Source organism: Aptenodytes forsteri, unplaced genomic scaffold (genome assembly GCF_000699145.1).
Source record: "Aptenodytes forsteri isolate BGI_AS27 unplaced genomic scaffold, ASM69914v1 Scaffold6, whole genome shotgun sequence".
Classification (NCBI taxonomy): Eukaryota; Metazoa; Chordata; class Aves; order Sphenisciformes; family Spheniscidae; genus Aptenodytes; species Aptenodytes forsteri.
In genome coordinates this window covers 3,522,993-3,539,498 of record NW_008795709.1, presented here as the reverse complement: position 1 = coordinate 3,539,498, position 16,506 = coordinate 3,522,993, and the positions used below count along the sequence as shown (strand labels likewise).

General features: G+C 36.2%; 1 protein-coding gene across 1 annotated transcript in view; it reads right to left on the bottom strand.

Moving 5' to 3' along the window:
- Positions 1-15,429, bottom strand: part of GLRB (glycine receptor beta) — a 48,771-nt gene extending 33,342 nt beyond the window's left edge. The window contains exons 1-3 of the mRNA XM_009283328.1: positions 15,308-15,429; positions 3,414-3,524; positions 743-818 (exon numbers count right to left, since the gene is read on the bottom strand). Coding sequence (XP_009281603.1) covers positions 743-818; positions 3,414-3,524; positions 15,308-15,429 — 309 coding nt within the window. The remainder of the gene's footprint in view (positions 1-742; positions 819-3,413; positions 3,525-15,307) is intronic.
- Between the last annotated feature and the right edge of the window lie 1,077 nt (positions 15,430-16,506).

Genomic DNA, 16,506 nt, shown 5'->3' with positions numbered 1-16,506 from the left:
CCATGGCAAAAAAGATCTTCAAGTCCCAAAATATTTGGAATGGCTTTGCTGAAATGACTTTTTATTTTGAAATTGATATTATTTCCTATAGAAACAAAAAAGTCAAAACTGTAATGAGGATTTTTTGGTGCTGTTATCGACATGTTGAAATTTTCTGACTGAACTGGAAATAAATTTTTAGAAACTTCACTCCTCAGTTCATCTCTCTCACACAGGAAATAAACAGGAGTAAGAGCATGGCCATTGACGATCTACTCCTTTACTCCTTCTCTTTCTATTCCTCCACAATTTACTCCTATCCTCAGAACTACATAAAACAGAGAACCTGTAAGCTTCAGCCTTAGGCATGTATGTTCTTTCTCTCTCATATACAGTCCTAGTATTTTCTTTAGTAATACACCAACCAACGTATATATTAACTCTCAGAAAGATTACTTAATTTACCTGAACATAATAATTTATGGAAATAAGTGTATTTCTTGCATCTTAGCAACAGTGGATTTCCTTTCACGTACATCAGATTCTAAAAGCTATGACAATGTGTGGACAAATACAGAGTGAAACAGATTAATAGGTTTATGACATAAAGCGCAGTCAGTCTATCACTAACCCCATTAACTCAGTTCTCAGTGTCTACAATCATAACAATTATTTCTACTTTATAGTTCATAATCCTCAGCCTGAAATTTAATTTAATAAGAAAATCTCCAAGTGTGCTATATTAATTTCATTTCAGTCTTACCATAGTTGTCTCTTGAATTGACCCAAAGCTGTTAATGAAGATATTGACTGCAACATCGACTGGAAAAAAAGCCGGTCTGGAATTCCTTTAAAAAAAAAAAAAAAAGATTTCTAGTGAACCGCACAATCCTGTAAAGGTACGTTATCCTTCATTTGAAGTTCCTTTATACCGGTATCACAATGTGAAATGTTTTTTTATAGAGTCATACAACTTTATCTTTTCAAGTTAGTATATAGAGTTTTCAAAACCTGTGGTTTAACCTATTTCCATTGAAAGCCAACAGAAATCACAAAAACTCTTTTCAACCTAGTGATAACAGAAAAAAAAAAATCCTTAGTCCAGAGCGCTAAAGCTTAAAGCATTTCACAGATCATCAATTTGAATAATTTTCAAATTCCATGATTTTCTGTTATCACAGAATGCACAATCCAGTATTACTTTTGCACGCAGTGTTAATGGATAGAGGCAATTCACATTTCTAGCAGCGGACGCTTTTAACTGTCAAGGTCATAATGATGATCTACCATCCCAAATTACCTGTTTATGATTTATGATGACACATTTACCTATACTGTAAGAGGATACTTCTTTGTGCAAGTCAAGCACATAACTGTAAAGTATGAATATAGGCAGATAATAATTGCTGCATGCAGCTTTCACAGCTACTTAGCCTTGGTGCAAGAGAAAGCTGCTCCATTTTACAATGGTTACCAATTTGCCAAGAAAATTTCTAGAAGCCAGCAGCTGTGAAGATATTAAGACGGACTGGATTTTTTCCTCTTTTCCACAGCCAGGATTCCTGTAGTTGAAGAGGGATAGTGTGACAGCTGCTACATCTGCCCTCTGTCACACTGCGGGAACTGATTGGCAGTCATTTAATCTGGTGTTAACAGAGAGTTATCACGAAGCAGGGAGAAGTGGCCTGATGGTTGTGAGAACTAATTATGGTCCACTGGTTTTATTTAGCACTATATGCTGAGAGTGTCAGTATGTACACTAGACGCATATATATGATCTCTTTGACACTGTTACAAGTACTTAATTCAGTGGAATTCTTCCTATTTTCAGCAATAAGAGATATAACAATATATAAAGACGATTTTGACAAAGTAAGCAAATACAAAGTAATATATATGCCTCATCTAATAGTTTGCTTGTCTGCATACAATATTTCAGTGTACATTTAATACATAAATTCAAACTTGTTCTCTTGGTTCACCAGAAAATCACTAAGATAAGATTTCACTTTTTTCAGTTAAACCAGTTTGTTGTTTTTCTTTTTAAAATCAGACCAGTTAAACGTGGTGCTTTTGGTTATGCAATAACCATAATACTTTGTTTAGGGCCTGATGCACGTGACAGAGAACCCACCACACCACTAGTAGCCAAGAGTGTACTATCTCTTCCAGATTTGAATAGGAAGTGCCGTCCAAGAAAATCACTCATGGGTGAGGAACATTTTAACATGGGCAAACCACTTGTCAGAAAATGTTCTTTTTCTTCCACCTCCCTGTAAGTTAGCATTGCACGTCCTCCCTTTTCCTTCCATCTCGATTCTTACCAGACTGCCAGGAGAGTTATCAAAAATATAAAGAAATCTGTAATATGCTTTGTGATTTATCATGCTGAAGAACAGGTAGAACAGAGCCTGGACATTTATTCTTTGTGACAAGGCTCAGTGCTGGAAACATATAAATAACATTTTACAGAGAATAAGAAAAAAGCAGGTCACTTGCTGAGAACTGAGTTTAATACATTTATAAAACTTAGTTAAACAGAACATCTGAAAATGGTCTCTTCAAAAGCATGATAAAGATTATAGATTTCCAAATTTATCATACTATTGATGTGCATGTTAAAATATCTCTTAATGTACGTATAATTAAATACAAGTTTTAAAAAGAAAGAACTGACTTATATAAACTTCAGTGTCTGTAATGTAACAAAAAAGTCTATGCCTTTTTCCAGCAGGGAAATAATCTAATTCCTAGAAAGTGATACTTAAGAGTTATTACAGGTTTTGCAGAAAATATGTATTCCAACCTTTTCTGCATATGTAAGGAAATGACATTTGCCTATATGGAAGATTCCTACAACATTTGACTACCAGGGAGATGTTTTAAAGTCAGAGAATGTGTTTAAATTCATTACCTATTTGAAATCCCAAAGTGTGTAAGCTGTATTACTAACATATCTTTAAAGGGTTTAATAACTGTATGGTTTTCCAGTAGTGATACTGCTGAGCCCAAGTTTTATAGTCATCTTAAAGGATCTCTGTAGAGAATTTTGGTGTTTTAAAATACTGTAAAGGGGAGATACTACTAAAGTCTAACTAAAATGTAGGGATAAAAAGACATTTAAAAAACTTATTCTATAAAATCTAATTCTACTTTAAAAAAAACTTTTATAAAATAATAAAAATAATGATAATAATAATACTATTAAAGCATCACATACTAGTATGATCATGAAATCCTAACATATTACCTTTCAGCTCAAAAGGGTAACTATCTCCTGCAGTTTCACACTATCTAGGGAAATTGCCATTTAAAAACAAAACAAAACAAAACAGAAATTTAGGTTGTGAATATTATCTCTACATGAATTTTCTATGCGTGAAAAGAGCAAAAGTTAAATTCCAAAGACTAAAAAAAAGGCTGAAATATCTGACAAACCTTTGAAATTAGGCCTTATCCTGGGATCATAACTGAGCAATAGCCTATTCAAGATATTGCTGGTAGAATTAACTGGTACTCTGGCAAGGTCTTCAGCTGATTGCTGGCTGTAAAGAAAAGTGCATTAGTTACTATTAAGACAGAAACAACCGTGTGCTTTAAACTTAAGTCATTTTAAAGTCATGCCATAAATGCCATTTCATGAGCAAAATGTGTTCAGCATTTTCAGGTTCCATAGGGTATAGTCTTCCTGTCTTTGTGATGTTTCAGTATTTTTCAAGAAACTATACAAAAGTCAAAGCTCTTCTATATACTCTTAACTGTAAACTTGAGAGAATAAATAAACTGCAATTCACTAATTCTTCACTTCTCTCCTAATACAGATATCCAGAGGGACATGATTTCTTCCTTAGTAGAAAGCAGCCACCTGAACTATTTTTAGTGACTGACAGATTAGGAACATACGTAAACTGACAGGCACTTTGTAGGTGCGAAACCGTGCACAGGCTTTTGGCAGTCTCCTGCTCTGGCGTGCCAGCACCAGCTACTCCACCGAGAGCTGGAGCCATTGCATAGTCTCCTTGTCAAGTGCTAATAAAAGCTTTGTTATGGAAAACGAGACCTTGGACTCTCCTCTGGTTTTGCAGGGGAAATTTAATTATCTCCATTTACCTTGCTGTTATTGTGTTGCGTGTTAAATTAAAACTATCGCTAAAATTAAAAAGAACCTGTAACAGGTAAATGTAGCTACAAGAGTAACATGAAAATGAGTGTAATAAAAAGCAATGAGGGTGCATCAGTCCCCACCCCATGTACTTTATGCACCTAGCAGGCTAATAACGTCACGTAAATGAATTTATACATTGTCTCTAGAACCTATCCTGTGATGTTTTCCAATTTTGAATCCTGTCTTGTAATCACTTTGCCATCCATTTTATGACGACTACTCTGCTGACTTTCTGCCATTGAAATTTAGTAACCAAGATGCCATGTAACAGTAAGACACCCTACAGAGGCATAGGTCATATACATCAACACTATTACCTCTAGCAAACAACTGTATGAACATATTTTTTAAAATGATCCAGTTTATTTCCTAAATGTTTTCCATAATCAGTATCAGCTGCCGTTGCCCCCTTTACTCTGCTTAATTTTTTTTTTTCATTATTCTTTCCCATATCAATGTCAGCTTGACAGACCTACGGGTTATTCATTGTAACATCTCAGTTCACTGCTAGTTTTCTTCTCATCCCTCAGCTTCCTTCATGTCCTCTGGGACTTCTGCATTATTCAAACATTTATTGAAGAAAATATTAACTCGCCAAAAGACTTTTGGCCGGTTTAAAAAAAAAAAAGTTGCATGAATATATCAGACCTCGTGATTTTAAGATGTCCATTTATAGGAGCTCCTGTTCAGCATCTTCCTTAATGACTACGTGAAATTAATTAATTAATAAATAACTATCACCATTGCATGATATCACTATTTGATTGAAAACTGGAGATGAGACCAGATCCTGGCCCTTGCAGAGCTTTTATGAATAACCTCACCTTTAAAATCAACTGTTTTAACTCAAACCTAAGGGAAACGGTTTCAAAGAGCAATTGAACAAGACCTGCTGACTTGGTAGCACTTACTATGCCTTTACAATGAGATTTAATCTCCTCAGTTAACATTTAACAGCTAAAATGTTTATAAATAGAACTATGAAGGGGTTCCCTATTATTAAAAACATTAACCATTTATGATAACATAACTGCATTTTATTCTATCATAGTCTCCTTGATACCCTTTGAGCGTTTTATCCTTCAGAAACAAAACAATCAGATTTCTGTTTTCCCTATTGTACTCAGGATATTTCTGAAACCTAGAGCTGCATAACTGTTTAACTACTTGCTTGTATTTGTTTGACGTTATACATGAGGGAGAAAAAAGTACACCAACTCAGCTAAGACAGCAAATATCCACCCAATTGTCCTTGAAAATTCAGACTACTCCCCAGTCGCTAACAGGATTAGTATGAATTCTGAAGGCTACCAAAGATGTAGCTACCAAAAAGTGTGTATCCATGAGTACAGCTTAAACTGTAACATACAGGACGAGAAAAAATTGTGGAGCAGCTTTAAGTGGCTGCAGTATATAACTCCCCACCCATCTCTTGCAAACACACTAAAAACTGCTGCCACATTTAACAACTGCACAGGTGAACTACTTGTTCTATCAGCACTTACCCAGAGATAAATGGTCCACTAATAAAACTAGGAACTTTTTACTTTGAGTATCACATGTTAACTTCCACTAGTATGTCCTTATTCTGTGTACAATAAACCTCTGCTAATTTACTATTAGAGCAATTAAATAGCAATAGGTGTTCTAACCCCTTTGAATATTTGATAAATTAACTTTCAAACAATTCTCCCGGGGTTGTGTTTATGGTTTTTTATATTTGATTTGGATTTGGACCATTATGCAAGAGAACTAATTTATTTCTGTCATTTTGAGATTTGTGTTCAGTTTTCAGTGATGACCTTTACCAATGAACAGGTTGCTACAGAAATATCATAAACCAGCTTTGTATGCTTTTTTTGCAGTTGCTACTAATTGGACGATAGGAAAACATAAAGTTAAATGTTAAGATTATTTTCCATTTTGTAGCAGGAACAAGACAGAAAAGAATGCTCATTTAACTATTTAAAAGGCAGGTAAACTCTCTGTACACTGTATTCTATCTGATACGAAAAGGTTCACAGCATTGCTTCCCTGCAAGTCACGCACCTTAATATTTAAAACATCTACATCAGATGCTTACAGAAATTATATTTATAAAAGGAGGGTCTCCTTAACACAAGCAATAAGATTTCTTTCTAAATCATATATGCCTGGTATTAATGAAATGTCAAAACAAAAACAAACAACAAGTAATGAACAAACTTAATTTTTTTTTTTTTTTTTAATTTCTGCTATGGATTATACAAAGAAGTTCATTAAATAGTGATGATGGTAATCCTACACAGGATAACATGAACACATAAATTAAATACAGATGCTCATAAAATGCAATGAGAAAAAGAGGAAAAAAGTCTGAGAAATTAAATGAGTGAGCATCTAACAGCAAAAGAAAGCCAAATACAGCTGACAGGTTTATTTGTCTCTTCAAGTAAGAGGAATAAGGTGGTAGTTTTGTGAGATCTGAGTTGCACTGCAGAAGTACGTTAATACAAATATCTGTTCAGGCTCTTTGTTCAAAGGTCTACCATGAATTAGGCAAAGGAGATTTACTGCACTGGGAAGATAGCGATGGGATGAAGAACGGGTGGCAGCACTGCTTTCTGGTAAAGAACATCATGATGACATCTTCCGTAAGTTGTTGGGTAGTGTTTTGAACTTATACAAGCGTAATGCGCACACATTTATCCTCATTTATATAAGAACCCAGTGAAATACAACAGCATTGGCTGTTCTGAGTTGGGAGAAGAAGCACAGAGAGTCAGTAATTGCTATTTTTTAAAGGTGACTTTGAATGAAGTGGTTGGAATAGCTACCGGGAAAAAAGCTCTGCTGAGTATCAGTTATATTTTCACTGTGGTCATTTACAGCATGCTGTCATTGAACTACCATCACTGAATAGCATTCATGCGACTAAATATTGTCACAAGGACAGGATTTCCTTCAGAGAGCCTTGCTGATCAAAATGCCAAAATTTCACCTGCAAATCAGTAAGTCATATGTGTAGCTTTTGGTGAGTTAAGAGGTTATGCCACTTTCAGAGTGATAGATGAGCAAAGTGACTTAACAAAACAGCAAATGGGATGGGTTAGGTGCTTGGAGAAACAGGCTGGGACTATTCATGCCACTAAGATATTTACCTAAAGCCACTACCACCCCTGCTTAATTGGCCATTCTGGAATGAATTAATGATAGGCCAATGTGTAGACTACATAAGAGAAAAAGAATTTGAGCTGAGATTTCCCTTCCTAAAAGAAGCAGTACTTTAATTTGCTAAAGGCTGTCTGATTCCCATATAACAACACTCCCCAACTGAGAAGTTACTACTTTTTCTTATTCAACCTACAATTTTCACATTTGTGAAAAGTCAATAACTAGCCTAAGATTTCCCTTAGATTTCCACCAGTTGTAGCATGCATTGTAATTTTAATACATTTATTTCAACTTGTGTTGAATGTATGTGGAGCTGCTGGAAAGCATTAGGAAATGGAAATAAAGCAGCATTCTTCACAGTAATTGATGAGTTCTAATCAAGATATGGTAAATACCAAGCAAAGGGTAAGGCAACGAAAGTCTCACAGTTGCTATAAAGGGAATTTAAAAGCAAGTAATAGTAAAGCTAGAAATTGCCTTAACAAGAATTTTGACTAAATAACAAAAAAAAAAAAAAACCACAAAAACCCCAAACCCAAAGTATGTTTTCCCCTTTTCTGCAAAACAAAGAGAAAACAAACAGTATTCTCAAAAGTGTTCTCACTTCTACAAACAGTGCCCTCAAAAGCCAGAAAGAAAACAAAGTACAGTTAGTCTTTCGTCATAGCATCTCTGTGTGATATGACTGGCCTCTCTCCAGTCTTTGGGATGTTACTTCTGGTATCATTGATGAATAAAAGCATGACTTTAAATACTGTGTTTCACAGGATATGGTGTAAGTAAGTAAGTAAGGTGTCCATCTCCTCTTCCACTGCAGCTCTACACATTTTATCTTTGAAGAACACGATTAACATTTTCAGTTGATGGCAATGGACAATTATTTTCGTAATTCACTAATCAAAATCCGCAAATTTAGATAAGCAGATATGCATAGCAAAAGGAACCATCTATTACACTTGGTTTGAAATTTATATAGCTCCCTTATGTTTGTGTTAAGCAAATGTGTCAGAAGACATTAGATCTCTACGGGTTATCATGACATTTAGTCTCTCAGAGCTCACTGAAGTTACAAGAAGTCCTTATCACATGCAGTGCTACAGGAGGATGACTGGAGAAATGAGTATAAACAATATTCTATACAAGTGGAAAGGAGAACCTTTGCTGTTGTATTAATTCACCTATTGCCCTGATCCCTAGCCTTAACATCCCATTAAGCTGAAGAACCTCTAACTTTAGAAGAGAACACGGATATACTTTTTACTTATGGCATGACAATCAGGGGGAAAAAAAAAAAAGACCTGTCACAAGGACGTATTCACACAGCATCTTTCAATACACTGCAGTCCAGACAGTCAGGTAGCATGCTTATTCTATTGCTGGTGTTTGCTTAGAGTGCATAGCTGGGATAATCTAGCATTAAACTTTGCCTTTGCATAGTTCTAGATTACTGTCTGACAGATAAAAACATATATTCCAACTCACACTGTTCAGTTATCTCCAGAAAAATTTCCTATACAATGCTGAAACAACAGATTTTAGTACATTTTATCTAATGTATGTGATGGAAACTGACATTTTAGTCATATAACATGGCAGTGTATATCTGAGAATGATAAAAATAAGTTTTGGGAGACACAAAATCTGTCATCTCACCATATATTGTAAGTATTATTTCCCTGATATAAACCAGCAGTGTTCTGATTTGCAGGCATTTGATTTTCTGAGTCCAATAACTTGAAGCATAAAAACAGGTTAATACAAATCAACGAGATACTATATAATTCTTCTGAGTGATCTCTATGATCTCTCGTATGCTTAATAGCTACATTTTCAAACTGTACCGGGTAACATCTCTGTTACTAGGAAGAATAATTACGATGCCTCCGATGCAAAGAAATACCACTCAAATGACATTAAAACTATGGAACTCTGAATAACTGTTTATGTGTCCTCACAAATGCAGTTGACAGCTAAACACCTAAAATTAGGTATGTAACTTCAGTACCTAAATTTGGAGGTAATGCAGTGTGGTGAACAAAGAGAAAGGTTCCTTCATAGTGGAATTTAAAACAGAAACCCAGATTGGGCACCCCGAATTGGGCACCCTGAATTGTGGGGTGAAATAACTCATCTTTCATTGTAGATAGACTAAAGAGCATAGTCTCCTAATGTGGGCATGTAAGCAATCTTCCTGAAGTTGGGTGGTGTGAAGAGCTCAGCTAGTGTCACTACTTCAGTCCTTGTCTATCAGAAACCTCTAAGTCCAGCTTTGGTTTCACATTCAACGTTGCCAGGGTTGGACACCTTAAGGAGTGTTTACATGGCAATCTGAAGTGCTTTCTTACTATTCCTTAAGCTTGAGAAAAGCAGGCAGATTCACCTGTCTGCCACAGAGATGACAGCCCCCAAACCGGTAGAACCAGGTCAGTATGGTACTTCATCCAGCCTGACTAGTACTGCTCACAGCAAGCTAACCATGCTTCCATTTCTTAAAATTAGCTTGTTTGTGCCTAGCTTAGGCATCTCTGCATCCTACTAAAGTTACCACCTAAGCGACCCTTGCGCATAACAGGCGTCCTGTTGTGTCCTGATATCGCATGCAGGCGTGAAACATGATCAGCACCCAGATGTTTAAGCAGAACTACAGACATTTTAAAAATAATTTATCCACATCAGTTCCTTGTCCCAGTCTTTTTTCCAAATGCGGTAAGTACTGAGACAACACATGGATCTTGGTAAAATCTAACCACCTTGTATGGTGGCATAAGTGGAGATACATTCTATGTAATTTGTCTTTCAAAGATCCATTTGGTGGAGCTGAGAACAGAATTCAGTCCTATGGTTTTCCTTGCGCTTAGGTTTAGGGGGTGTAATTTAACCTGCAGATACAAGTAATTTCTCAGTCTGGCAGTTGCATATGAAATACAAAGTCTGCAACTTTACTGCACGACTGTAGTGTCTCATCACTACAGTGTTCAGAATAGAGTAAATGCTGCTCACTGAGAGGGACAATTACTGAACGAGAACCAGCCTACCATGTTTAATTACTGTTTTACAAGAGAACTTAGGTTTTGCTTATATAGCTTTATCTTTTACTCCCCAGCGTGTTTATCCACTCTGAAAACAAATTCCCAAATCTCCTGGAATGTGGTCCTATCTGTCCGGGATCACGGCTTTCCATGAGAGTTACATGCTACAGAATAATTAAACCATTGCCCAACTGCTGTTACTGTGGGGCAAAAGAATTTTTATAGGAACCAGACCTGGGCTCTGCAATATACTTCTTTTCAGAATGACTGTGAGACGTAACTGCCTCCACAACCAAATTCAGGCTTTTCAACTTCATTCCATCTTCTCCCACAAACTGTATCAACCTGTCCATCATACCTACAAATGAAAATGTTCACAAACTATCAACAGTGCCTTCTACAAGACGGGAATGAAGACAGAGATGATTCCACTTTCCCACCATTGACATTTTGGGGATGATCACATACTACAGATAGAGAGGCCATGTATACCCAAACGCTTGACATCATAATTCAAAAAAGTCCTTGTCCATGGGACGGTGGAGAAGATCCAAGATGAAAGATACACTTTGAACTTCTACTTTAGTCTTTATGGGAAGAGCATGTCAGAAGCTGACAGTTAACCAAGAGAAATTTTAGGACAGACTTTCATACAACTCTGTTTTAAACACATCAAAGGCTTTTTTCCCTAGTTCCACTGTCTTTTGCTGTTATTTTTTAAAAGAAGCTGTTTATTGAACCTTGGCGTCTGTGACCTTTCTAAGCTTCTGCCCTGGCAGATGGCACAAGCCATGTTTTCTGGAAGGCTTAGAGGGCCATTTCACAGTTTCTGCAGTAGCTGATACGCTTTATTGAATACAAGCCAAAATATGATTTGTACTCCTGCTTTGTGGGTAAAAAAGTCTCTATAGATATCATACAGTATTTAGTTAATCATCTACATGGATATAAATCTCCACATGGAAAAATGCATAAAGGTGAGGAGGGACGCCATTTTAAAAGCACAGTCTTGACATCCAGACAAAAGAATGAGATTTAGTGATTGAGGTTATACTCTTAGCATTGCCGTAGGATTAGAGATGCTGTGGGGTCTTCAGAAATGAACATTGTGCAAGTGAACAGCTGAGTCATACTAAAACTATAATTAACAGGGATAGTTGTGATTACGAGCACAGTCGTAACTGATTTCGTTAGCTGCTATTTGACACTTACATCTATCTCTATGCCTTCTGTAACACTGTCATAAGCAAACTTCCCTTTCCTTATAATTTCATTTGTCTAGAGATCTTGCAAGTAGTTTTGAGGAGAGACTGTCTGGGCTACTAAGGATTGTGGGGATAAAGGCAGCAGCTTGAACATCATAAAATAACTGAAGTACTTATCGTGACATAACAAAAGGAAAAACATTTTTCAGCAGTGCTCTTAGAAAAGCTCACAGTTAAGTGTTCAACATGTTTACCAGAAAGTGGTATTATGAGGAATTATGAGGAAGTTAATAAGAATTAAGCAACAGAGGTAATACAGCTGATGGGTAGTCTACGATCAAGAAAGAGATCAAGTGACTAAATCCATCTGTGGCTATACTGAAATCATCTGTATTCAGTAGAGTGAATTTCGAAATAAGCTTTGTAAACAGAATACTGTAATCCACAAAATTCTTAATTTTTTTCTTGAAGAGGTGGACCCGTTTCTTTTTTTTTTTTTTATATTTTTCATGGAAAGAAAAGGTGAGAGGTTTTTTTACACTAAAGCTTTATATTTTATTGCACAATGCATCTGCGGAAGCCAGCTTCTCAGATTTATGCTGCAAAACATAAGTCCCTATTATAGGACTTTAGGCCTAATATATTTCTTCGTTAATCAACAAACGTTCAGGTATCAGACACAAGTATAATTGCTCTATGTTTCATTTAGAAAGCCTGAGGTAAGAAGGAAGATGATCTAAATGTAAGATGTGAAATCTTTCATCTGTTCTGAGCAAGCATTAAATCAAAATAAGAACCAAGTGATTAATCATCAGCTTCATGAAACCCCTCAATAAAAAAGCTGGGAAAAACAGTTTCAGAACTAAATGAAAATAACATGGCCAATCAAGCCACTATCACACAATGCACTGAGAAGTACAGCATTATGAATAATCACAAGTAAGAGTTTTGCTCTAAGATGCAAAATAGAATTTTCCTAATTGAAGGAAGCAAATACCTGTTTATGAGACAATAATGAACTTTTTATGGGGTTTCTAATCAACTTGTTTTCAGCTTATTCTAATAGTAGTTAATTTCATGCCAGAGGGGCGCATTTGGTGAAAGGCTTGTATTCTGGAGAGCCACAAAAGGAAAAGTTCAAGTATGCTCAGTTTTCATACAAACAACTTCATGCGGAAGTCCCAAACCAGTCTTATAACCATCCATTTCTTAACATCAAACTAAGGAACTCAAGCAGTAATGTCAGGTTCAGCATAAATCTTTCCTGGAAAATCATTTGCATACCTTTGAATTTCATTATAAAGTTTGTAAAGAGAAGACTGTTCCTTATAGAATTACTAGTGTGTTTTTTTGTTCTCTTCAGAAGGTAAAATTTAGCTTTTCACATGTTGTAAGGAAACAAAAGGCAGTAATTTGTTACAATTAAGCTTTAAACTTTATTACACCAGTAACCAACGTAAATTGAAGGTAGATTAAGACTTTAACTTATAAATGTATGTTTTCATTAGGAATTTGTACCACTCACTTTTGTAAATGATGTAAAATCCTATTTATTTTCTTTAAAAAAGATACAATGCATTCTTCTAAAAGATTTCTTTTGTGCTTTACTAGTAAATTTTTCATTCAACCACTTCCTTTGAGACTATTTTTGGTCAACCCTTATGGTGTCACTTAATTCCCACTCCACTGCACTGTGTTTTGGTTTGTTTCTGAGGAAAAATTCCTTACTTTTTTTTCACAGGAAAAAATTATTAAGAGTAGGCAGCCTTTTTTATAACACAGAGTGTCACTAAGTAAGGAAGTTTTGTGAAAGATTATAGAAAACATGCTGATGATTGAAATTTTGCCATCAGTAGCCCGAGTTAAAAGAGCATTAGATAATTTCTCCGCAAGACAGAACTGACTTTCATTGCTCATTCACATGAGAGGTCTTCTAGGTGTCAGCCACAAAAACAGCAGTGCCACAACTCTGCTATTACAAGTGGTTGTCTCTCAGGCTGTGAACTTCAGCCAAGTAAGACACAGACAACTTGTTCATTATTCAGAAAATCTGACAGGGCTCAGTGCTACAGCAATTAATTCTAGCTAGCAACACTGCACACGTCATACATCTGACAAATACTGGATTCCGCTAGCATTTTTGCAGAAAGCTTCAACTGGCTGGACTGTAGAAGTTTCACTTCGAAAATTATAGCATTTATTCAATGCTTTTCAAGTATATTGGTGACAAATGACATCGTATTTAATGGTTGTAACATCAACCAGTATCAAAAAGAACAGGATACCAAGAAATACTGTGCTTAACAGAAAAACAAACAAAAAAACCCCACCCACTTAGCAAGATAAAATGACATCATTGTTTTGAATTCTAATTAAAGCCAAGTCAAGAACAGAGGGGAAAAGCTGGCTGCTTCGATGAGACCACAGAAGATCTGGATTCAGTTCACAGCTGTGTAACTCACTTTCTGAGGACTTCAGTGCTTACTCCTGTCCTGGGAACGATGACATTTCTCCCCTTGCCACAAATCCTCATGGTAGCTCAGACCAAAAGCTCCATACAGAGCTCAACTTAACTATTCAAAGGAGATAGAATGGGTAGGGGTCATTTCAGATGACTCATGATCACATTTGCGACTTGTATCTTAACGTATTCAAATCCAAAGATACAACTCATTTTTCAGGTTTGATATTAAAAAAGAATGAAAACACTCACCATATGTAGAAACTTTCTAAAAATTTGGGGTTACAAATAAACATCACTGTCAATATTTAAAAAGAGTGGGAACTTTAAAAAGTATTATTCAAACATTGCTTCTGTCTGGTTATTTTACTTATTTTTCTCTCTTCTTTGGAAAAAGTCTGTTAATGTTAAATAGCGGTCTCATCTTCCAGCCTTCTTCTTTTATGGTCAAAGAAGAAATGTGTTTTAAATTTATCTAAACAATTTTATAATTTCAGGCATAGTTATATATGATATATATTATTTATTATAGTCTATCTATCTTTTCCTCGGACATTTACACCATAACACTAAAAAGATGAGCAAGGCTGGCCAAGAAAATGACAAAAGAGGCCCTCACAAATAAAACTTTTGTATTGTCCTATGGATCACAACCTAAAACGTGGTAGGCATTAGAAAGAGGGAGTATTTTTAATATCAAGTAATCATAAGTGTCCAGAATACATTCTCTATTCAGCTGGGCAATCACAGATTTTGATTTCTGTATTTTTACAGAGAGATTACTCCATAAGGGCACGCTTTATAGCAACAATCAATCCACCTCCATAAAAGTTATAGTACTGTAAATCATTGATGGAAGATGCTGAAGACCTTAGTTCTATCCAACATGCAGTAAGGTTATGTGTAGGACAAGCCTTCTCTTACAGAAACTGAATTTCAGTACAACAGTTTTGCATCCCCTTTGCTTTTCTCAGTATACCTGCAACACGATGCTAGACAGCATAGCACTATAACGTTACTATGTCCCCATAAATAGCAAGACACTGGGTTGGAATCCCCCACAAAGACAGACACGATTTACTATAGCTTAGATTTTTCCTGTCATTAAAACAGAGGACCTGCTGCAGAAGAAACACACCCATTGACAGAACTTAGCTATGATGCTGATCAAACCCTCCTCCTCCCATTCCCACCTCAAACCCCATTCTCTCGGCAGAAAGCATCACCTTCTACTTCAATTGTCATGTAATTTTCCCTGTTAAAAATACAGCAGGATCGCCATCATACAAAAGCATAAAAGAAACAAGGAACATACGATGGACATAGATATTGCTTCTTTTTCCCCTTTCCTTTCTTTGAAGACTTTTCTTTGGAATAGACTTCCTCGACCCATAAGGAAAACGAGACGAACAAGAAAACCGCTAGTAAGAACTTCATCTTGAAGATTAAGCTTCAGAGAAACCTTCAGTCTGTGGGAAAAGAAAAGAAAAGAAAAGAAAAGGAAAGGAAAGGAAAGGAAAGGAAAGGAAAGGAAAGGAAAGGAAAGAAAAGAAAAGAAAAGAAAAGAGAAAAGAAAAGAAAAGAAAAGAAAAGGAAAGGAAAGGAAAGGAAAGGAAAGAAAAGAAAAGAAAAGAAAAGAGAAAAGAAAAGAAAAGAAAAGAAAGAGGTTTATGTTAGTAGGGTCGGATATGGCACATGGGAACACATACCTACAAAATGTAAACAAATGTTTTTGGTTTTTTTAAAAAAGTTTGATCTTAGTTGCCTTGGGAGAGGGAGTCTGTTGAGGTGTACCTCTGATACGGAACCAACTTAGGCAATTCTCTGAGAGTCAAGTAGCTTCCCAAAGTTAAGAGGATGACAGTGAGGAACAGATTTAAGTGCAAATTTCCTCCAGTGTGTTTAAGAAATAAACGTGATGTCCTTCAAAGGCTGTCTAACTCAAAATCCTCAGAAACTTGGAAACAGAATTCCTCACCAAATATGTCATGTATCAACTGCACTAAATATGGTTAAATGTGACTAAGCAGTCATCTAGCAAGGCAGAGAACTGCCAGCCCTCTATGACCTTGCACAGATAAAACAGTAATCATTTCAATGCTAGTTAAGAGAAAGGGTTGCAAATTTAATTTTATGTACAGAATGTAAACATAAGCGACTATTCTGCACAAAGTATTCTCGCTGTGGAACCAGCACTGAAAAGGCTTTGCAAAGATGACTAAACACAACCTGCAATACTGTGCTTTATTACATGGCGTTCAGTTTACTATTTTAACTTCTCACGGGCAAAAGCGCATACCCCAAAGGCCAGGAGCTGGGTTTGTGCTCAGCCAGAGACGGCCCCACCTGTCCCTGGTCGCAGCCGCACGACACCCCGGGCGTTTTCCATTCGTTTCCGATCCCACAGATACTTCCCAGGCGGTTTCCTGAGGCCCGCGGAAACCTCGCGGACGCCTCAGCGCCAGCTGCTTTTTCCATTTTCATGTTATTTATTTTTAATTCTCCTTAAGGAGC